The 24781-nt window shown below is 41.3% G+C and overlaps 1 protein-coding gene across 8 annotated transcripts in view; it reads left to right on the forward strand.

Moving 5' to 3' along the window:
• The window catches only part of LOC102463929 (interleukin-1 receptor type 1), a 74512-nt gene that overhangs the window by 44201 nt on the left and 5530 nt on the right, over window positions 1–24781 (forward strand). For all 8 annotated transcript variants that reach the window (XM_075917302.1, XM_075917310.1, XM_075917346.1 and 5 more), the window contains 8 exons: window positions 287–497; window positions 3124–3322; window positions 5840–6014; window positions 7741–7806; window positions 11258–11378; window positions 18517–18662; window positions 22955–23098; window positions 24200–24364. In XM_075917302.1, the coding sequence (XP_075773417.1) occupies window positions 287–497; window positions 3124–3322; window positions 5840–6014; window positions 7741–7806; window positions 11258–11378; window positions 18517–18662; window positions 22955–23098; window positions 24200–24364 (1227 nt within the window). The remainder of the gene's footprint in view (window positions 1–286; window positions 498–3123; window positions 3323–5839; window positions 6015–7740; window positions 7807–11257; window positions 11379–18516; window positions 18663–22954; window positions 23099–24199; window positions 24365–24781) is intronic.

The raw sequence follows: 24781 nt of genomic DNA on the forward strand, positions 1-24781 counted from the left end.
ATATATATTTGTATACCACTCTTTATATTTAGGCTGCTGGAGTTAAATATAACTGTTGTGTGATCACCTATTTGAAAGGGTGTTGTGTAACCGGAAATTTGTAAAAGTTCTGAAGTCCTCAAATGGAAGGTGCTAAACAAATGCAAACAATAATATAAGTAGTTATTGAATAACTTGTATCTTTTAACTGAATAATTTGTTCCATCTTATAATAAAATTAAGAAAAAATTAACAACAAGGCAAAAAATGTTGATTAACTTTTTTTTTTTTTTTTTTTTTTTTAAAGAACATAGCAAGGCGCCTACTCATTTTGTGCTTGTAGGTGAACCTATTGCTATCAGTTGTCAAGGAGCTGACTACAATCGGACTTGGTATAGAAATGGTAGTGATACACCAATAACTACAGAAACACATACCAGAATCCATCAGCGAGATAACTTACTTTGGTTTATCCCTGCAACTTTAGAAGATTCAGGATTTTATGAATGTAACAAAAGGTAAAGGCCTATAATTTTACATAACATAAGAACGGCCATACTGGGTCAGACCAAAGGTCCATCTAGCCCAGTATCCTGTCTGCTGACAGTGGCCAGCACCAGGTGCCCCAGAGAGGATGGACCGAAGACAATGATCAAGCAATTTGTCTCCTGCCATACCTCTCCAGCATCTGACAAACAGAGGCCAAGGACACCATTTTATCCCCTGGCTAATAGCCTTTTATGGACCTAACCTCCATGAATTTATCCAGCTTCTCCTTAAACTCTATTATAGTCCTAGCCTTCACAGCCTCCTCTGGCAAGGAGTTCCACAGGTTGACAACACGCTGTGTGAAGAAGAACCTTCTTTTATTAGTTTTAAACCTGCTACCCATTAATTTCATTTGGTGTCCTCTAGTTCTTCTATTATGGGAACTAATAAATAACTTTTCTTTATCAGCTCTCTCCACACCACTCATGATTTTATAGACCTCTATCATATCCCCCCTCAGTCTCCTCTTTTCTAAACTGAAAAGTCCCAGTCGCTTTAACCTCTCCTCATATGGGACCCGTTCCAAACCCCTAATCATTTTAGTTGCCCTTTTCTGAACCCTTTCCAAGGCCAAAATATCTTTTTTGAGGTGAGGAGACCACATCTGTACACAGTATTCAAGATGTGGGCGTACCATAGTTTTATACAGGGGCAGTAAGATATTCTGGGTCTTATTTTCTATCCCTTTCCTAATAATTCCTAGCATCCTATTTGCCTTTTTGACCGCCGCTGCACTCTGTGTGGAAGTTTTCAGAGAACTGTCCACCATAACTCCAAGATCTCTTTCCTGATTTGTCGTAGCCAAATTAGCCCCCATCATACTGTACGTATAGTTGGGGTTATTTTTCCCGATGTGTATTACTTTACACTTATCCACATTAAATTTCATTTGCCATTTTGTTGCCCAATCACTCAGTTTGGTGAGATCTTCTTGAAGTCCCTCACAGTCTGCTTCTATCTTGATTATCCTAAAGAGTTTGGTATCATCTGCAAACTTTACTACCTCACTGCTTACCCCTTTCTCCAGATCATTTATGAATAAGTTGAAAAGGATTGGTCCCAGGACTGACCCTTGGGGTACACCACAAGTTACCCCTCTCCAATCTGAAAATTTACCATTTATTCCTACCCTTTGTTTCCTGTCTTTTAACCAGTTCTCAATTCAAGAAAGGACCTTCCCTCTTATCCCATGGCCATGTAATTTACAAAAGAGCCTTTGGTGAGGGACTTTAAAATGGAGGGATCATTGTAAAAAATGTTTCTAGATGCAAAATTGCTCTACAAAAAGGGAAAAATGATTACACCTAAATACAAAAATATGTTGATATTAATCTAGTGGATAGAGACTTTTACATAGTTGAATGGAAGCAGTCAGAGAGCTTTTCAGCTCTGGTTTTGATACTATATTGATACATCTGAATTTCTTCCATGCTAGTAGAACTTTGCTTAAAATTATATTTAATGCTTCTATAGTGGTTTTTCATCAGAGTATTTTAGTATTATTAATTAATTCTTTTGAGGAGTACATTTGTAAGAATGCTTTTTAACTCTATTGCGGTTAATGAATCATTTCACATTTCATTTTATAGTCTGTTTGACACAATTTTACTTTCTTGGTTTGATTTAGTGAATCAGGAGAATGAGAAATGTGAGGTGGGGTAAATTTCACCCAGTCAATCACATTTTAAAAAGAATACTTATCTATGGTAACTTTAAAATATTTTTTAGCAAGACGTGTAAAAGTATGAATTACAGTATCAACAGTTAAAGAAGATACAGCTTTCTGAAAACCAAGGCAGTATGGAATGACAGCTTTGCCAAATACTCTTTAGGGTTGAAGCTTTTTTTTTTTTTTTTTTTTTTTTTTTTTTTTTTTAAAAAGAGGTCAGATATGATTCAAATATATTTTATCCTAAAGCAAAGGAAAATTGTGATATCTATATCAGTATTTTCATAACTTCCTGATTTAAAATTGCTTTACCTTGAGATCCATCTTTAAGTGACCTAGCCTTCTCCATGACCAACCTTAGCCACTTTCCTTTCAGTTTCGCATAATTTTCAAAACTCATGTAAATACTAAAAGTAAACCATAAAAAAAAATTTAGTGTGATAATGAAAACAATTTTTTATCATGTTTCTCTCCACTGAATTATTTTTCAGACTATTTAGTGACTCTAGAATAGGGGTGGGGAACCTCCGGCCTGCAATGTCACATGAAGTTCGTCAGGGTTAGTCACTGGTGGGCTGCTGGATGGTCCGTTTACCTGAGCATCCATAGGCAGAGCCCTTCTGATCAAAGTGGCTGCTGTTTGCCATTCCCAGCCACTGGGAGCTACAGAAAGTGGTGGCTGAGCCTGCACTGCTTCCCAGAGTGCCCATTGGCCAGGAACGGCAAACTGCACTCACTGGGAGCTGCTGCGGCCCCAACTGTGCTGTTGGGGCTCCAGTCCCAACCCTAGCTAGCTTCTAGCCACCAGCCCTCTTGCCACTGGGGCTCCCTGCTAGATTGCAGGTATTGCCAGAACAAAGAGTTCCGGGTTTGGGAGGTCCAACATGTATTAATAATGGTCCAATTTGTTGCTCTTCTCATTACAGGAAATCTAACAGTTCTATCAAAAACTATATAGAATTAAATGTTTTCGAGAACAATGATGGCTTATGTTTTAATGGAGAAATAACGTATAAACAAAAAGTGTTTATGTCAATTGGAGAGACTGGTGGAAAGATTACGTGTCCTGATCTGGAATATTTTAAAGATGAAAATAATACTGCACCTGAAATACAGTGGTATAAGGTATTGTGTATATGTATTTGCACTGTAACATTTCCTATAATATAATTTAATGCTTCTAGTAAAGTAATTGTGCATGGTAATAAAAAACCCAGGATTATTTTTCTGTGTAATGTGAATGGATACCTAAGTTGCCAAATCGACAAGTATATTATAGCAAACCTAATAAGCATATACTTACATTTACAAAAAATCCAGTCCCTCTTTTTCCAAACCATATTCTAAAAGATTGTCATCTATACTTACAATTGAAGATAGTCCATAATATTTCAGCATCAGATATGTGAGTGTGATCTTTCTATATGATACTTTGATATGTAATTGGTTAAAAATAAGTAGATGAACATACTACACTTTTAATCGTGTGACTAGATAACTTTTGTAACTTATAAGGCTTATAATGTAATAGGACATGCTTTGTCTACTGAAGATTAAAGAAACAATCTGGCTCTTTACTTCGTTAGTGCAGTTTCAGCTTAAAAGAAAATCAAGTTAATCATAGCTGTTAAATTTTCTGCTCCTGTAACAGGAAAATATTTTACTTTTAGGCTACTTGTGCCTGAAAGGATGTAAATTCTGGTCCCATAGCAAGTTCGATTATCCAGGGGAACAGCAGGCCTTCTATGCAATGGTCAAAACCCACCAGATCTGTTATAGGGGATCCTTTGGCTGTGGGAGGGAGACAATGTGTATCTGATGGAGCCCAAGTTGAGAACAAACTGGCTGAAACTCAGTCTAGGCAGGACTGGGGAGGTATTGGTGGTCCCCTGAGGAAGCATCTAGAGAAGTGGAATATTCCTGTATGAATGATGGAAGGAGGAGTAGATACTCAGTCTCATTGATGATAGGTAGGCATTCAGCTTTAGGAGTGCTTTACACATTGGTGTCCAAATGTTTTGTCATATGCAAGTTAGCACAATACTTGTGGGTGGCATACAACTCAGATATAAATCATCAGTGATCTATGCATTAGTTACCAAACTGGATTATAATTTATTCTTGAAAATCAACTAAAAGCTAGTAGGCTTGTGAATGATTAACCGGTAAGCATCACCCTTAATGATGCTGGCCGGGCGGGCCACCCTTAATGGGTGATGCTTAGTGGTTCCGATTAACTGGGGAGGGCTGGAGCACCTGCCTGCCCACCACGAGCAGGGGACTGCTTATCCCTGCGGTGGACGGGGTGGGTGGGTGCTCCAGCTCAACTGGGCTGAAGTGGCCACCCCACCCACTCCCCCTTTGATTGGTTAACTGGTTTAAATGTAAAGTTTACCAGTTAACCAGTTTTACATCTTTAAAAGCTAGTGTCACAACAGTAGTCCACTTATTTAGTGGGGCTGGCTAAAAGGAGCATGCTATATTGAGCTTTATAGACTCTACCGACTCTCTATTCGCTTTTAGATATGATTTTAAAGATCAAGAATTTGAACTGTAAATGTCTTTTGGGATTCAGTTACTGCAAGAATTATGTCTTTCTGCATTCACCATGATTAGGTGGGAGGGGATTCCTACAGTGCTTTAGAAAAAATGGGGTTTAAATGAATACTCCTAGAAACACCTCCTTGCTGCATTTGGTGGGAAATTAAAGCAACCCATCACTTAAAGGATACACAGTACATTTAATATAATGCCAAAAAGGATAGTTCAGCCATGGTAACATTCCTTCTGACTAGGGAAAGGGGTAAGAGGGAGGATTAGAATAGAGCGGGAAACTGTTCTTGGAAGGTTCATTGGAAAACTTCTTAAATAGTGTTTTTTTAACTGGAAGAGAACATAATGAATAATCTTTTCCAGAATAAAGGTAAAAAAAAAAAAAAATCAGTTAGTTCAAGGGTCTAGTTATTCACTGCCATGAAGAAAGACTTCAGTTCTATTAATGGTCTTTTAGTGTAGGTTGAAAGAACATAGTTCCTGCAAGGGTAGTTAAATACCTGTGCCAGCCAACTAAGAAACCATACTAATATATGCTATAAAGTTTAAATATCTGGATAGATGTCCCAACTGGAGCTGGCTAAAAGTTTTTGGACTAACTCTTTTTTTTTCTTTTAAACTATGGATCAACTAAAACATTTCACAAATTTGTGTCTAATTCACTGACTTGTTTTAGCTGTGGAAAAAAGCTGCATTTTTACTTTTTCAGAATGAAATGTTTTAATTTTTCAATTCAAAATGACTTGTTTCTGAATAGTACTCCTATTTTATTTATTTTAAAAACCCTGCCAACTCCTCTAGCAAAACATTTCACTTTAGGGCTTGACAGAGTCTCTTAAAATAAAATAATGTCTTGTTAGTGTTGCAGTACCAAAGCTCTGTACATTAAATTGGCAGTTAAAAAAATCATTGTCATTTTTAGAGACTGTTTGGTAGTATATATACTTTGGGCAGGGAGTCTTTTTTAACTGGAAGAGAACATAATGTTGTTACATGGTTCAAATAACACTTTTTTTGTGGGCGGGGCTGCTTTAATAATCAATATGTATTAGTACTCTTACATCATAGCTATTTTTTTGCTTTATTTAGGAATGTAAGCCTGGATTACTGGACAACCACCGATTTCACTCTCCAAAGAATGAGAATTCTCTTACAATTAAAAATGCAACTATACATGACAAAGGAAACTACACATGCCAAACAACATATATCTATATGGGAAAACAGCATAATGTTTCACGAACCATTAATGTAGACATTGAAGGTATTATGATCTGATTTTTTTTTAAATCTTTGGCTCTCCAGTGTCTCATTTAGTTACTCCTCCTCCTCCTCTATGAGGGAGACCAATAGATCTCAACAGAGAATGCCGACTGGCTCTCAGAGAAAAGGAGGAAATCTCAGCCACCATCCGAGTAGCAGCACTAGCTGATGCTGAGAAGGAGAGCATGACACCTAAAGAAGAATTGATAAGGGGGTAAAAAAATTAGGTGTCTAGGTAGCTGAGAGGGAAAAGGTGTTGGCTTTGGTGGAACTACTAATGGTTATTGTGGAGGAACCTGAGTAGGGAAATGCCCACAAAGTAATTTTATGCCTAAAACAAACTGACAGAAATTCTCAAGGTGTGTGTGGGTGTGAAAACCACAAAAGCAAACATACTGGAAAACTACACCTCACAGCTTAGATGATTGCCTTCCTCTCAGGAATTGGCTAGAATCACTTCTGATGGAAAGGGAGAGGTGGCAGGTGCATACAATAGCTGACTACTACAAAATTGCTACCAGTTGCATGACTCTTTTTGCAATGAGAAGTTAGTTCTAAATCTTGTGCTTTCACCAAATAGAAAATGCCTTAGTTTCAGCACTAGCTGAGGGGACGGGAGGCTTGCTGCCTGACTATCCTGAGACCTGCATCCACATTAGCATAATGACTACCATGCTGTGATATCAAATGCTGATTGACATTACAAGACCCACCATGAAAATAACCATTCTTCCAAAGAAGAAGAAAAAGGCTGCTTGAGATGAAACTTTTCATCTTCAAGATTTTTGATTTGCTGATTTTTTTTTTTTAGTTTAGGTACTTGCATAACATTGGTTGGTGTTGTATAAGACCTAAATAGAATAGGATTCTTTACCTGTGCTAAGAGGACAGCTATTACTTGCTGAGGACTGCTCCTCATTGATAAAACATACAAAACAATACAATTCCTGCCCACTATATACTAGAACAGCATTTCTTAAAGTATGTTCCGTGGCACACCGGTGTGCCATGAGGCAGTCGGATGTATGCCGCGGAGAGAACAGAATTAAAAATGGCTGCCCTAAAAGGGACAAGCCTCCTTTTTTAATTGTTTTTTTTTTCTTTTGCTCAACAACTTTTCTCCGGGGGCTTTTTTTTGGTCAACAACTTTTCTCTGGGCAATGGCCACCTTTAAAGGGGCAAGCCTCCTTTTTTTTTTTTTTTTTTTTTTTTTAAGATCAACAATTCCCCGGGGGCTTTTTTTTTTCCTCAACAAAAAAATCCTTGGTGTTCCCCATTAAAAAAATATATTGTTTGGTGTTCCTCGGTCTTAAAAAGTTTAAGAAACACTATACTAGAACCTCCTGTCCAGGCATTATTTTATCTAAATAGATAAAAATTCATGAAATGTAGTTTTGAGGTGGACATGCAAGAAGGCAATGGTTCCTCCCTGTTTTTCCTGAGTATCATGAGAATTTTTTTGTATTAGGCTTCTTATAGCTTTATTATGCTAGGGCTGATAATATTTTCTTAGTTTGATCCTAGAGTGAACTTCTGTAACTAAATAACAATGTCAATTCATTATTACAGATATTGGATATTTTGAAATGAAATGCATTTTGTGTATTTAGTAACACAATTGTCAAGTACCAATAAAATAAAACTATTGTAAAACTAGAAGTGTAGCAGTCGCAATAGCTGGGGTAATGATAATTGGTTATTAACTTTTTTCAAACATTTTTTGTTAGAGGGCCCGAAGAATACACCACCAGAGATTATTTATCCAAAAAACCATTCAATTGAAGTAAAACTTGGTAAGTAGTTGCCTTGTAATAAATCACTAGGCATAGAACTGTAGTGCTAGATGGGAACTCAGTAGGTCATCTATTCCCTGTGCTGAGGTAGGACTAAATATATTACCTAGATCATCCTGACAGGTGTTTGTCAAACCTGGTCTTAAAAACTTCCAGTGATGGAGTTTCAACAATCTCCTTAGGTAACTCTCTTAGCTACCCATACAGTTAGGAAGCTTTTCCTAATGGCTATCCTAAATCTTCCTTGCCATTTAAGTTAATTACTATTTGTCTTGTCCTCAGAGGATAAAGAGAAGAATTTATCACCCTTCTGTTTCTAGCAACTTTTGTATGTATTTTATCATGCCTCCCCCCTCCCCCCCCCCCACTCCTCTGGGCCTTTATCTTCTCTTCTCCGGACTAAACAAACACAATTTTTCAATCTTTCTTCAAACACCATGTTTTGTAGACCTTTAATCGTTTTTATTCTCTGCACTTTCTCCACATCTTTCCAGAAGTGTGGTGTCCAGAACTGGACACGGTATTCCTGCTAAGGCCTTATCTGTACTAATTAGAATGGAACACTCCTGCTAATAAATCCCAGAATTATATTTGTGTTTTTGTAAGACTAGTACATTGTCGATTCTCACTTAATTTGATTCATTATAACTCCCAGATTCTTTTCTGCAGTATTTCTTTCTATGCAATCATTTCCCGTTTTGTATTTGTATAATTGATTATTCCTTCCTAAGTATAGTACTTCACATATGTCCTTACTAAATTTCATTCTATTTATTTCAGACCATTTCTCCAGTTTGTCAGGATCATTTTGAATTCTCATCCTGATCTCCAAAGAGCTTGCAGCCCCTCCTAGCTTGATTCCATAATAGCAACCTTATTTGATGAGGATGGCTGTCTGGAGCACTCAGTCTGGACAAGCCAGACCCCACCACCCACCCCGGCCCCATGGTCCAGTGATCATGTGAATTTGGATCCACTGGCTCCCAGGCTCCATCTTCTGAGACCATTCCAGCTTTGGATTGAGTTAGGACTGTAAAGGAAATCAGACATAACCAGGGCAAATCCCCTAATGGGTACTGCCAGTAAAAAGTCTTAAGTTACCTCACTGCTCCCATTTTAAAGAGACTCCATTTCCCAACCTGGTACCACAGGAGCTTGAAGGGAGCATGGCACTAGGGCTGTGGCATGATCTTGGGAATAAAAATTAACTGCCTCCAGTACAGAGGCCACCATATTGGTAGTTACCATAATAACACTGTGTGTTTTGACACCAGTTGAGGTATCAGCCTCATTGGTACAGCTCTTCTTGCCACTACTCTCTTCAGCACCAACTGTGTCACTATTGGGCATTTCCATACCATCAGCCCTGACACCCTCTTATGCAGCACCGTCCCAGTTGATACTTTCTCGGTATGCAGTACTGAGGGATCTCCAGTTCTTGAATGAGTCAGAATCTCCTCTGCTCTCCACTGGGCTAAATGTCCCTATCATGGTACTGATGCTCAAGGACTCATCCCCAGTGCTGATGGTCCGTAGAGCTACTGTGCAAATAAAGCACTCTGACTTCAGGGGAGTGCTCCTCTTTATCTCTCCCCACCTCCTCTTAGTCCCCCACCCACCAAAAAAAAAAACCTCTGGAATGCTTATATTCATCTTCTGACTCTCAACAAAGTGCAGAGGGATTTTTCATTTTATTCTCCATAGACATTTTATTATGATATTGTAACTGAGAGGGAATCAAGGGGGATTAAGTTATGTGAAAATCTCACACGGGATGTGGGAGTAGGCATATGACCAGATACCCGTTGTGCCTTCCTTCCCCTTTTCTGTATAATGTTCCAGCATGGCTATTTTGAAATCCCTGGCTGTCCTCACTGCCTAAGATAGCACATCTCTGCACCACCTTTTAGAATGACAACTTCCTCCCCTATATGTTCCCAGGAAACTTAGAGTCTCTTGAATTTTAGCTCTGTAAGGAGTTTTCTGAGGAGGAGCACTCCCTCAGGTTGAAGATCAGGCAGTTTCTGAGGCTATACTGTCCTGATTCTGGATGAAGTGCTAGTCCCCTTCACCTCACCTGCATGATAACAAGAGCTCTCCTGATCTGTCCATAGAGCTGATTACCTCAGAAAACAGGTGAAAGAGGGACAAAAATCTTTCAAATGTTTGGTGATTCCCTATGCCTGGTTAGTTGGCATTTCCCTCTAATGATGCTCTCCTGGAACCTGGTAAACACGAATGGCAGACACCCTAAGGATAAACTTTCACTTAAACTTAATCCCAAATAGGTTTTGTGATGTAATAACAGCAGTTATGAATTAGTTTGTATAGATCCCCAATGCAGATTAGAGTTTGGACTTCTGTGCTAAGTGCACCTATTTTCAGCTACCTGGAGTTTAAGCCATACTTTTACTAAACAATATTTCTTGGTAGAAGCATTGAGGTCTAATGTTGCTTTTGGCAGAGTTGTACAGCAATCTTCATTGAAGCAGATTCTGACATCTACCTCTTTCTATCGGGTTACTGCTTGTGAGACCCCCAACAATGGAATACATATGGACGAGCATTTAAAAAAACATTACTTGCCTTATAATAGCTGGAGTTCTTCAGGATGCATTGTCCATATGTGTTCCACGACCTGCTCTCCTTCCTGCCACTGTGGAGTTCTGTAACATCTGGATTAAGCAGTGGCAAAGGAATTGAGGAGCAACTGGCCCTGCTCTACCCATTATGCCCTCAGTACAGGAGCACTAGGCATCTCAGGATGCATGTGCAACCTCAATGGACATTGATGGCCAAAGGTGTTGGTTTCAAGCATATCAGTAGCGTGTGCACCAAAAGTGCTATATACAGTAAAACCTATGCTATCCGGAACTTAAGCATCCAGAATACTAGAAACTGGCAAATTTCTGACGCTGGGAAAAGCAAAGCAAAAGAAAACAAAACAAAACAAAGGAAACTGGTTCTTTAAGTGCAGCACTTACCTGGGGAAGGGGCGAATGGCAGCCGGAAGCAAGCAGCAAGCATCTCGGCTCCCTCTGCGGCTCCTGGCACCCCTGGCAGGCCAGCCCTCTCCCCCTCCATCACCTGTGGCTTCCCTCCTGACAGGCTACCCTCGCCATCTCCGCCTCCCGGCTTCCACCACCCTCACCAGGCCGCATCCCATCCCCTCCCCCGTGGCTTGTGCCCCCCCTAGCAGGCTACATCCCAGCCCCTGCACGGCTCCTCCCTTTCCCTCCTCAGCTAACCTCAGAATGTTTAGGTTACCAGCACGCCCTAATCCCCGGGCGTGCTGGATAACACAGGTGTTATTGTATATGGATAGCATACCTTTAAGAGCTATAGTTGCTGTAATGTAAGTAACTGTGTTTCCCAACTTATTTACATAATCATATGCGCCTGCTTGCTTATGATATGGGAATTTTAATTGCCACATTTAAATGTTTTGTAGGCTCTCATGTCATCATGGACTGTAATATATCAAGTAGCATAGGTTCTGTGACTCCATACTGGCAAGTCAATGATATGGATGTTAATGAATTTGATGCTTCATATCAAGAAGAATTCTATGAGTAAGTATTCTTACAAATCGAATTGCATGTTGGTTAAATGTTGGACAAAATATTGTCTAATCATAGAATTGTACGACTGAAAGAGACCTCAAGATTTTATCTAATCTAGTCAGGTGTACTTGTGGCAGGGCTAAGTATTATCCAGACCATGCCTGATGTGTGTTTGATTAACTTGCTCATAAAAACCTCCAATGAATGATGCAGATTCCTCAACTTCCCTAGGCTATTTATTCCAGTTCTTAAGTGTCTTAAGTTTTTCCTAATGTCCAACCTAAACAATCCTTGCTGCAATTTAAGCCCATTGCTTGTTATCCTATTGTCAGAGGTTAATAAGAATGAGGTTTCCTCCTTCCTTGTAACAACCTTTTATGTATCATGTCCCCTGTGAGTCTTCTATTCTCCAGACAAAATCAAAGCAATTATTTTCAGTCTTCCCTAATGAATGCTAGAAAGTACCTGTACTTCACGTTCAACAAGTTTGCCATGCATTTAATAATTATCTATTTATTTTAAGAAATGTATTAAGACCATCTTATCAAAATTTTGGAAATTCATAATAGCATGACAATATTTGCACTCTATCTATCGAACAAAGGCTGCTCTCAACTAGCCCTCTGGAAAAAAAATTGCCAGTGTGGGAACAATTCATTATACCTATGATAGGTGTTTCCTAGAGACAGTTTTTTAAGATCAGCCGCTCTACCTGTATGTACACTATGTCCACATTCATAAATCACATTACATCTGCCACTGAATAAAGTTAAAACTTCATACAACAAACATTTTCTTGTTTAGAACAGATTGGCACATTCACTATTATGCAGTTGAAAAACTCAAATGGAAAAAGTAACCTAGAAAAAAATAGAGAATTTTAAAAGATAATTACATTTCAAAGGGACATTTTATCTCTAGCTGTTCTAATCTTTCACAGGGAAGTGAGATGCACTGTATTCAACACTTTTTCATGAGGTGAGCCACAGTTATGAACTTTCTTTTTTGTTTAGAAGTAAAATACACCTTTCAATTAATTCACATCTACCTGGTGAGGTTTCTTGTCTCTGCAATATGCAGGCATCAGTGTGGTCATATCTATCATAAAACAGGTTATATTATCTAGCACTGCTCATTCCGCCTACTGATAGTGAAAGTGGTCCTGGAAAGGAACCTTACATCGCTAATTTTTAGACTGGTTCACTAGGGCCTAATGCTGGGCCCTTCACGCTCCTCTTAAAGTCAGGTCTGGCCTTAGGGACCCACTAGCTATACTTGCCTCCAGCTTGAAGGACCCTCCCATCACTGTAGACAGATGGTCCCAAACGCGGTGCCTGCAGGCGCCATGGCGCCCACTGGACCATTTCTGTGCGCCCGCTGAGTGATCAGGGTGCACGGCAAAGGGGCAGCGCCAGCCCTGGGCGCGCAGCACATGGGTGGCCCCGCCCCCAGGTACATGGTGCATAAGCTGTGCCGGCCCCAGGCGCGCGGCGTATGTGCATCCCTGCCCCTGGGCACGCGGCACAGGAGCGGTGCCGGCCCCAGGTGCGCGGCACATGGGTGCTGCTGACTCCTGGGCATGTGGCACATGTGCGGCCCCACTCCCGGGCGCCTGGTACGTGAGTGGCCCCACCCCCAGGTGCCCGGCTGACCCAAAAGGTTGGGGACCACTGGACTCTTGAGAGTTAGATACAGGCTTTCTCTGAGGGTACGTGCTGAGCCTCTACTAATTGTATTTCGTATAGCATTTTCCCTCAGGATTTTGAGGATATGAAGTATAAACCCATTCCTTGGGAAAATTGTCATTAAATTTAGTTTTACTTCATCCCCACACTCCTTGAGGTTTATAGCATGAGTGATTTTTGTTGTATTATAGCAGAGGTGGGCAAAAGGGCCTCCGTGGGCTGGATCTGGCCCGCCAAGCGGGTTGATCTGGCCCACGGAGGCTCTGTTGCTCCCCCGCCCCCAGGATAATTAGGGACTGGGGTGGGGGAGCGCACAAACTTCCTCCCTCCCTGGGAGGAGCACGAGGCAGTTCAAAGTGCTAGTGTACGTCTAGACTACCGCGTTTTGTCGACGGAAGTTTTGTCGACAGATACTGTCGACAAAACTTCCGTCGACAAAGAGCGTCCAGACACATTGAGTTGTGTCGACAAAGCAAGCTGCTTTGTCGACAGAACTCCGTAGTCTGGACGCAATGTTACAGGCAATAACACCTTCTGTTGACAGAGTTCTGTCGACAGAAGGTGTTATGCCTCGTAAAATGAGGTATACCAGTGTCGACAAAACTGCTGAGTTCTGTCGACGTTATGTTGACAGAACTCAGTGGTAGTGTAGACGCTGGTATAGTTTTGTCGACAAAAGTCCACTTTTGTCGACAAAACTAGGTAGTCTAGACACACCCCAACATACTTCCTGCAGGGCAGGAGGAGACATCACACGCTCCTCCGCCCCCAAGCCCTGATTAGCCTGGGGGCTGTGGAGCTGCGCAAAGTTTCCTCCGCCCTGAAAGGAGTGCACAGCACTTCTAAATGCTGTATGCTCACGCAGGGTGGGGGCAGGGAGAAGGAACCTTCACGCAGCTCCCCCACCCCCAGACCCTGATTGGCCTGGGGGTAGGGGGAGTGCAGGAAGCCTCCTCCCGCCCTGCACGGAGTATGTAGCACTTCAAAGTGCCACGTGCTCCTTGCAGGGCCAGGATAGGGCGAAAGGAGGCTTTGCGCTCTCCTGCCCCCAGTCCAATCAGGACCTGGGGGTAGGGGAGCTGCACGAAGCTTCCTCTGTTGTGCTCTGGCCCTGAGGAGCATGTGGCACTTCAAAGTGCCATGTGCTCCTCACAGGGTGGGAGGAGGCTTCCTGCGCTCCCCTGTCCCAGGCCCTGATTGGCCTGGGGTTGGGGGAGCGTGGGAAGCCTCTTCCCTCCCTGCCAGGGGAAGAGGTGCCTATTGGGAAGGGAGAGCAAAGGGACTTCCCACCCCCAGACCAATCCGCCCCGGCCCCTTCTGGTTTAGGCCCCGCCCCTTCCTGGCAACCCTGGGGCCACTTCAAAAATTCTTGGCCCAAAATTATTGCCCACCCCTGGATTATAGTCTCAGAGGCTACTAAAATAACTAACATAGCCTGCTCGCCTCTTAGCCTTGGTGTCCCACATAACTGACTACTGAGGCACTAGGAGTAAGTTAATTATCATTATTTTTGCACTAAGCGAAAATGTTCAGCTTGGGTGCCTGAACATGTAGGCTACGTCTTCACTGCGAGTTTTTCTGGCAGAAAATATGCTAATGAGGGACTCATTAGACTAAGTCATGATCTCATTAGCATATTTTCTGCTGTTTCTTTTAGCGCAAGGGGTTTTTGTGCAAAAAGAAGCAGTGTGGACAGGGTTTTTTTGTGCAAAACCCCTGTTTTGCGCAAGTTCCTTATGCTCGTCCTTATGCTTTGTTTTGCGCAAAAAAAAAAAAAAGTCTGCACCGCTTCTTTTTGCACAAAAAGAAATGGCAGAAAATATGCTAATGAGATCACGACTTATGCTAATGAGTCCATCATTAGCATATTTTCTGCTGAAAAAATTCACAGTGAAGACGTAGACATAAATATCAGGTGACCTGATTTTCAGAGGTGTTGAATACCTGCAGCTTCCCTTGAAATCAGCTGGAGCTGTCAGATACCCAGGATCTCACCAACCAAAAACCCCAATGAAATGCCTCATTCCCTGACTTTCAATGTCTAATTTCAAGCACGCCAGTGTGAAAATTTTGGCCTGATTGCTTTCCTGCTATTTCTTGTCCTAATCTTGTCTTCCTTGTTTCTCTGTATTGCTTCCTTCTTATACCTTTTAGAAGGATGAGCTCTTGATAGGGGCTTGTGGCTGAGCTCAAGTACAGATGTACATTTCTGCTGCATATGTGGCACTGTGCCTCTGGATCAGGTGCCCACTGGGATTGAAATAAAGACCTCTGTGATCTCAGAATATTCCCTTGCACTGAAGAATCAGTTTCCATAGTTCACCAGCAGCAAATTTAGAACTGCTATATCACTAGAGGACAGAGCCGCATTTTGAGCAGGGGCTATATTAGCTGATCTTTTTTCTTCTTCTGTAAAGGGATTCTGTACTGAACTTGTGTAAGCTTGCATGATTTACCAACCGTTGCTGATCCTGTTAATGCGCAGGACTATTCCGAATGTGCCTTCCCGCTGCCCTCTAGGAAGCATGACAGAATGCTTATCTCCTCAGGGGCCAAAAATTCTGGATGCCTGAATCAATTAGAGTGATTTGTGAGTCAGGGAGGAAGGAGCTGGTTGATTGTTTGTGTGGCTCCTACTCTTGGTGTGCAAGCGCACACAACTGGATTCATTTGGCCAAATCAAGTTGATTTTGGGACTACGCCTGTGCCATAAGTATCCTTGTGTTCCCTTACACCCCCTATGAAATGGGACCAGTCATCTCCCAATTCCTTTTTGCCATCCATGGCAGGAAGATGGAACCCTTGCAGAGGCAGGCTGCTGCTCTGCAAATCTATTGTGCAGAGTGTTAATGATTAGCTAATATAGATGTTAAGCTAGTTTTTTTTAAATGTTCCTGTTGGCTTTAATAAAATAAATTTTGATAGGTAGGTAGATACGTGTAGAATCCCCTCTTTCCCTTTTGATACCAGGACTGGAGCCAGTATGGCAGAAGCTAAATCTGCAGGATTTGACATACTTCTCCTGTGATCCTTCAATGCCACTCAGCAATGGTCTGATTTAGGTGAAGGTCATATACTACGGATGTGAAGGATTAGTGGACTAGTCGATAAGCAAATGCTTATCAGAGAGTCGACAGAATAGTCGTCTAGTCGCTTCCCCTACCTTGCTGCCTCTATCAGATAGAGGCAGTAGGGGGAGAGAATAGGAGGGTATTTCAAAGCGGCAGCGCCACATGGAGCCCAGGGTCAGCTGCTCCACGTGGCATTGCTGCTTTGAATGCCGCAGGGAACCCGGTGTCAGGCTCCTTGCGGCATTTCAAATCAGCAGTGCCGTGTGGAGCCCAGGATCAACTGACCCCAGGTTCTATGCGGCACTGCTGCTTTGAAATGCCGCGTGGAGCCCGGGATCAGCCCTAGCTAGGGCTGTTGCTACACTTCAAAGGTGGAGGTGCCCTATCGACTAATCGAATAGTCAATGCAAAAATGCATCGACTATTCGGTTAGTCAGTTACCCGATACTTAACATCCTTATCGCGTACCTCATTGGTGTTAGGGTTCACCACCTAAAGTTTTTTTCATCTAGAGTACACCATAAAAGCCATCTCAGATATGGAGGAGGAGGAAGTAGCTAAGGCTCCGTCCTCCCACCGGTCCTCCTTAGTGCATACCATGAGTCCATTCCAAATTGTAATGCTGAGATGTCCCTGAAAAAGGAAAATCACTCAAGAAATGAGGCGTTAAGTTTCCTCTCAAGACTGTTAGAGCTGACACAAAAATCAGCCTAAAATTTGTCTCAAGCTTAGCAACCAATGGTCTTGGAGTTTGTCTAAATGGCACATTACTATGTCACAAGCCAAGGTGTGAACCCTCAGTATAACATCCCGTTACATCCCGTGTGGACACTGCTGCAGTGCAGTGAAAGACCTGGGGTGTGATTTGGCATTACAAGTAATCTTCACATACTTGATGCAGTAAGAGCTTTATACAGTAAAACTCCAACTGTCCGGCACTCCTGATATTCTGGCACCCACTGGAACCCGGAAGTGCTCCGGCCAGCCGGACAATTGGAGCTGCTCTGCCCCCGGCTTCCCCAAGTCAGCCGCTGCTGAAACTGACCAGCGGCTGGCTTATGGAAGCCAGGGGCAGAACAGCTGGGGTGCTGCCGGATTGGTCCCATAGCGCCGCCCTCTCCCACGCTGCACAGTTCAATGCCGACCCTCCACCCCCACCCCAGACCCCTCATAATCCCCCTACCGATACTCTGGCATAGCCGATAATCCGGCACCCCCTGGGTCCTAAAGGTGCTGGATTATCGGAAGTTTACTATATTATCTGAACAAGAAAAAACTATTGAGGATCACTGAGACGGTTTGTGGCCTTGTGGATATGCTCAGGGGTCAGGCAGTATCCTCACAGACATTATCAAAATGGATTTCTGCAATGCAAGATCACGTTATGAGTTAGCCTATCTAGGTTACAGCCACCTAGGCTGAGCTCATTCCATAAGAACTCAGTCTATTTCAGAAACAGACTTAGGGCAGCTACATATAGTTTGGTACATGCTTTACCAAAGCTGTGTCTTGTAAGAGGCTTCTAGATTGGATGTCACTTTGGTAAACTGTCCTATAATCTTTTAACTGGGGCTCTTAGCACCCACAGTATGGTAGAAATGAGTGGTTATTTTCTTATGGTACTGTGGTTCAAGATGTTTTGTCCACAAGGATTCCATGACCTGCCCTCCTTCCCCATTATGGAGTCCTACTCCTCTAGGATTCTGTATTGATGAAGGCACTGAGGGATGGTTGGGCCTACTCTGCACTTTATGCTCTTGGATGAGAGAGTTGAGAGGAAATTTAGAGGATAGAAATGGCCCCAGTGGACACTGCTGATCTAAAGAATCCATATGGACACAACATCTCAAAGACTCACAGTCAGTGTAAGATATGTAACTCTTATAGGATGCCAGTACCACTAAATCAGTTTGCAAGCTCTCCTCCTCTAAAATGTATATCATAAAGCCATAGTAGCTGTCAGCTAAATCAGTTTTAACTAAATCACAGTTGGTATGGAAAGTAGCTATTTTTAAAATGGCCAGCAGCAGTATCAGAACTGAAAATATGGTGAGACAGTACACAATAGCAATTCCTTCAGCAATTAAATGTTCTAACGTGGACAGTAATTCAACCTATGTAATGTCATGGTTTGGGCTGTGTAGTTTTAATCCTGGTACATTGTTTTTGCTAACAGTATGCTTTGTACTATAAATCCCTGAATTCTAATATCAATATTTGCTCACAAGTGACCTGAACATGTTTAATACCCTCCTTGAAGGTAACAGTGAACTTTCTTGTATGTGTGTATGCACAAGTGTTTGTGTGTAGGCTTGTCTGCCTAGTTCATATTGAAATTCTAATGTATATTAATTTACCTATCTACTGGTGTTTGCTTTTTTGTGATTGCAGAAAATCTTCCCAGGGAAGTGGTTTCATAATTGGAACAAGATTCAACATTTCAAAAGTGAAAAGGAAGGATTACTTTCACAAGTTTGTGTGTCATGTTTTGCATCCCTATGGTGAAGCTGGAGCATATGTTGTGCTAAAATACCCAGGTAAGGTATAAAATGTTATCATTACAATTCTAACATGATTATGAAATGAAAAGTTAATAAAAAGGGAACAGTGTAACAAAGATTCAGCTGGTATCAATCATAACTGGCTACAGCAGCTCTGCGTTAAATAGAACATGACACGGATGTTACAATTGTATACTTACAGTTATTAAAGTAGTTTTTACCAAACTACTTTGGTAGCTATTACCAAATTTTAATATGCTATAGTCTTTCAGAAAATATCAATTAAATACTTTTCAGTAAAAAATAAATTGAAGTAAACTCATAATTAGCTTATTACAAGCATGGTAAAATTACGACAGTACTTACAAATTAGCACTCTTGCTGTCTTCCTCCCTCTTAAGTTGTAACTGCCCTTGTTGCACTTACTCCAAAATTCTTATATTTATTTAAAACATTTTCCCTCTTCCTGAGTAGCTTCTTTCAAATTCTCCACTTCCCCTTTAAAAAAGTATTGTCTCAATTAAAACCTTCTTCAGTACACCAGTTACTCATATCAATAACGTTTCTGTTCGCCTGTCACTAATTGAAGGTGAAGAACTAGAAAAGACCATTTGGGCACAAATTGTGTGGCTACTGCTTCACTTCTGAAGTAACTTCGCAACTTTAGGCTATGTCTACACTGGCGCAATCTTGCGCCAGAGATATGCAAATGAGGCTAAGCATGGAATATCACCGAGCCTCATTTGCATATCTAATGAGCCACCATTTTTGCAGAAGAGGCTCTTGCGCCAGAAGGAGCTGTCTACACTGCCCCTTCTTGCGCAAGAAAAACCTTTTGCGCAATGTCATTATTCCTGAAAATAATCAGTGTAACGGCATTGCGCAAGAGAGATTTTCTTGCGCAAGAAGGGGCAGTGTAGACAGCTCCTTCTGGCGCAAGAGCTTCTTCCGCAAAAAATCATTATATATGCAAATGAGGCTCGGCAATAGTCCACGCTTAGCCTCATTTGCATAGCTCTGGCGCAAGATCACGCCAGTGTAGACATAGCCCCAGTGTCTCTACCCTTTTGTGGAGATGTAGAGAAGAATGAGAGAATAGATGTGGTGGCTGCTGCTTCTTTGATTTCTTCAGCTCTCATCAATCCATAACAGATTGGCAGGCATTCCATGCACATTCCACTCATCATGTTGTACGCTTTGACTTTGGTCCCAGAGGGTAGATTAACAAAGCAAAATGTAAAATATGTGATGTGAAACTTTAAAAAGTCGCTACTGCCAAATTCACTATGACTCAGCACATAAGCGGTTATGTGCTGGCAAATTCAACATTTCACATCTAGTTTTCAAAGTTGAAAAACTGAAATGAGTACAAATGTGCAAATATGGGAGCTCAGGTAACTTTTATATAATAAATAAAAGTTCAAATAAAGTCTCTCAAGCTTATTTAAGCAGAATTTGAGGCCAGTCTACTTTAGAATAGAATTGTCAGAACTCATCTGAGAAGTAAAAAGATATTGAAATCAAAACTACTGCCTATTGAAAGGTTTATACCTTGATAGTTCCACCAGTTTTTACTACAAGATCAATAAATAGTGGCTTACATTTAAACTTTGTTAATCCAGATAAATCTATTTTGGAGGTTATTTTAATCTTAAAATCTTATTTAACAGACAGAGAAGCATTGAGGATTAATTGGCTGATGTTTGGAAGATAGATGCTATGTAACTGTTGAAAAGGAGAGTCCTAGAGTAGCATAGTCTTCTGTCTCTTGCTAATTTACTGTAATGACAACCAGTAGCTTAGTGTGCCATAAATGAGAGTAGCTAGAGAGAGAAGAAGAGGGAGCTAGAGTTCATAAATGATTACCGGAGTGGAGAAGCCTGTAAGATTTAATACTTTGAGGCAAAGCCCAAAACAGTGTGATTACAAGAGGACAAACTTGCATTCCACAGTGGATGCAACTTCATTCATGAGAATGGAGCCTACAGAGATATTGAATCTCTTTGGGACTTTGTCAGGCTGTGAATCTTAATTCTCTATTAATGCAACCATAGAGAGCAGACTATAGTAAAGTGGCACATTACATGTAAACACAACGAGTAGTCCTGTGGCACCTTAGAGACTAACAAAATATATATTGTTAGTCTCTAAGGTAGGGCTACTCAACTTTGGAAGCCCCGGGGGCCACAATGGTATTCACAGCACATGCTGAGGGTTGCAACTTAAGTGTAGTTGCATATATATGCAAAAGGAGATGCAAATGTATGCAAATAGCTTCTTTCACACTGACAAGCATGAATATAAAGCACATCCCACAATGCCCCAGTGCTCCTGGCACCTCCTCCCCAGGGGCTAGAAACGCCAACACCCTGTACCCGTCTGCTCCAGCCAGCCCATTCACTTGCATCTTTCAGTGCTCATCCTGCCTGGGAGACATCTTGCCATTGTGAAGCATGTTCCCAGTGGAAGCCATGTTCAAAGGATCCTACCCATGGGCCATGTGTTGAGCCCCGTGTAAACCCAAACTGCACCGTGGGCTGCAAACAAACAGGTTGTGGGCCACATGTGGCCTGCAGGCCACATGTTGAGTAGTTCTGCTCTAAGGGGCCACAGGACTACTCGTTGTTTTTAAAGACGCAGAATAACATGGCTACCTCTCTGAGACTTTCTACAATATAGTTCATATTACAAAATTATACTTGTGGCTGGTCTCATTCTGTTAATATCCCAAAATATCAAAGTTTGGGTGCCTAAGGTTGTGTTCTTTAAAATCATATTTAGTCACTTAAATAAACATGGCTTATTTTCAGAAGGGCTGAGTGCTCACAACTCCTATTTTAGTCATTCGGAGTCTTCCAGTTGTTCCTGCTTATAGAACATTAGCACTTAGAAACCTCTACCACATTGGGCACCCAGTGTGCTAGACATTATATAGGCATTTAGTAAAGAACCTGTTCCTGCTCCAGAGAGTATATGATATAATAATAGAACACTTTTATATGTTAACCTTCCTTTGTCCTCTTGTGGGGTTGTCTTACTACTTACTTTTTCCACAAATAAGAGTGCCACTTTTTAACAATAAGAGCTTGTCTACTCAAAGGTACAGTTTGTAGCAAGTTGGGCTGTGAATCTACCTTGCACTTGCATGCCGTGGATTAACTGTCCATGTGCACTCTGCTGATGCACAGTCACAGTTTGATAGGCATTCAGAGAGTTCTCTTTGGGTATGTCTACACTTGCAGCCTAATTCGAACTAGGGCTGCAAATGTAGGCATTCGGAATTGCAAATCAAGCCCGGGATTTAAATATCCCGAGCTTGATTTGCATCTTCCTGGCCGGGCGCCATTTTTGAAATTTACAAGCCTGGACTAACTGCCCGTATCTACACACGGCAGGGAAACGGGCGCTCGAAATAAAGCCCTAGTTCAAACTACCTGTTAAACCTCATTGCAAGAGGAATAATAGGTAGTTCGAACTAGGGCTTTATTTCAAACGCCCATTTCATTGCAGCGTGTAGATGCGGGCAGTTATTCCGGGCTTGTAAATTTCAAAAAATGTCACCTGGCCGGGAAGATGCAAATCAAGCGCCGGATATTTAAATCCTGGGCTTGATTTGCAATTCCGAATGCCTACATTTGCAGCCCTAGTTCGAATTAGGCTGCAAGTGTAGACATACCCTTTGAAATGGAACTACTCAGTTAATTTGCAGTAAGATAGTGTGGAGTAGATTCACATCCCAGGTGGCAGCAAATCGAATATTTGTGTAGACAAGTCCCAAGTCAAATTTATATGAGAATTCTGAGTCAGCTGTTTGTGTCAGAGTAAATATCGGCATTTCTTTTCTGGTTGGAGAATAGGATCTCTTTGCATTTGTGTGGTAACATTTTTGACTGAGTATGGCCTCCAGTGAGACACAATGGCATGCATTCTGGGTTTACTGGTGTGCTTGTATAACCCATGCACCTAGTGTGGTTCACTGTCCCATGCAGTAGCACCTAGACCACAGCAACAGCTAAGACTAAGAGACCTCTACATCATGGGCCAAGAGGCAGTTGACTTTTAACACAAAGGGCAGAGGCTCCTATACTAAGCTTCAGCGGTCCCAGGTTCAAATCCGCCTGGTGGTGGTTACACTGGCAGTTTTATGTTGAAACCATACAGGGAGAATCTTTAGTCTTCTCTTATTTGTTGTTAGCATGTTTGAATCCTAACACAAATAGTTGGTTTTAAAAGATCGGGTTGTTGGATTGTACAAAATATTTTCAATGTTTCCTGTATGACACATGCTGCAGTTCCATTGTATCTTTTTTCCTCCCTTGTTAATGCAGCTCCAAACACTCAGGGTTACCTGATTGGAGGACTTGTTTCACTGGTATTTGTAATAGTTGTTGCTGTGTTTGTCTACAAGCTATTCAAGATTGACATTGTGCTTTGGTATCGGAACTACTGCCATCATTTTCTGAGTAAAGAAGGTAAGTGTTTTTCTTCTGACAAGATTACAGTATTTTCAATCTCTCTAATCGGAAAAGCATTCAGAAATGATCCTGGAGTGTGAGCAATCCCATTTGGAGTTCCCCCAAAGTGGGTGGCATTACATTTTTGAGCTGTATGATGAAAACTATTTGCATATTTTCTGCTTTAGACTGTGTAGAATGCTTCAGATTTCTAAAATGGCAGTGAAGGGCTTGTATATTTGGTAGCAGGGTGCTGGCTATTTAATGTACGGTATTGCTGTTTGCCTTAAAATGGCTGACTGAAGTATTCTCCACTTGTAATATGCCTTCTTTAGTTATCCCTTAATGCGAGGATAATGTCTGCACCAAGGAGTTTGCTGGTGGGTTTTTAAATGGTTGAGGAGCCATAGCTACCCTCCCTTTAATTACTATTTAAAAGAGTCGTAATAAATCATAAGAACATTCCTTCTTTTTTTTTTAAGTGCATAAGAGCAAATCCCATGTATCTTGCTTTTAAAAACAATTTCTCTCATATCCTATTTTGGTCTGATACTCTGCTCTCTCTGTGTTCCTGGAATTGCATTAGCAATGGGAGCACTATGCAAAGAGAGCAGAATACTGGAATTAAGGTCAACCATGAGGATTTTAGAGAAATGTACTTCTTTAGTGGTACAATGTATTTAATAATTGCACTGAGGTAGTTAATGGTGCTTACTGAAGTTTATTAAATCAAAGTTTTATTGGAAAGTTCCATATATATCATAACACTCCTGATCTTTTTGAATATTGGATTTTTACATTTTTTTAACTTTAGGGCATAAGCAGTAAATAACAATTTTGGGTAACTTGGAACTTAAAATAATATGCTTTACTTGAACCAGAAAGCTTGGTGATATTGCTTTTTTTATTATTGTATAGTATAGAGCAAAGACCACTCAAAAGTAATCAATTTTACGTTTTCGCATAGTAAAGTCCAAAGGTCTGTACATATAAAATATTACTTCCATAAGTATAATTTATTCACACTACAGTAACTTTAATTAAAAGGATTTGGAAAACTATAGTTTACCTTTCTTACTGAATGTGCTTTTTTATCTTAATCATTTCCCTCACTTTTAGTTTCAGATGGGAAGATCTACGATGCATATGTGTTATATCCAAAAAACAGAGTAAGCTGCCTTTACTCACCAGATATCTTTGCACTAAAGATATTACCTGAGGTGTTAGAGAGACAGTGTGGATACAATCTCTTTATATTTGGAAGGGATGATTTACCAGGACAAGGTAAGATTTTTTTTTAATTGAAATATCTGCTTTCTCTCATCAGTTTCAAAAGTGAGCCACAATTAATATAGATAAGCAAACATATGTGCCCCATTCAGCCTAATTAGTGGACACAATTTCTTATTCCTAGTCCTCCTTCCTGTGTAATCCCATGGGTAACATGTAGGTACTGTGCTTAGTGCTCCCATAAAGCCCTGTCTGCCTCACTGCTTTTCCTCTGATTAACTCCTAGTTCTTCCTTTAGTATGCAGTTAACCTGAGCAGCTGGGACTGGTGTGCTGATCAGAGGGAGAGGAGTGGGAACAAGTTTCCTTGCCCACAGGGTCAGGGACATTAGCAGAACAGCATTTGTGAAGGAAGGGCAGGACCTTTGGCACGGCAGTCACTGTAGAGCAGGGCTACTCAACATGCGGCCTG

Source organism: Pelodiscus sinensis, chromosome 1, assembly GCF_049634645.1.
Source record: "Pelodiscus sinensis isolate JC-2024 chromosome 1, ASM4963464v1, whole genome shotgun sequence".
Classification (NCBI taxonomy): domain Eukaryota; kingdom Metazoa; phylum Chordata; order Testudines; family Trionychidae; genus Pelodiscus; species Pelodiscus sinensis.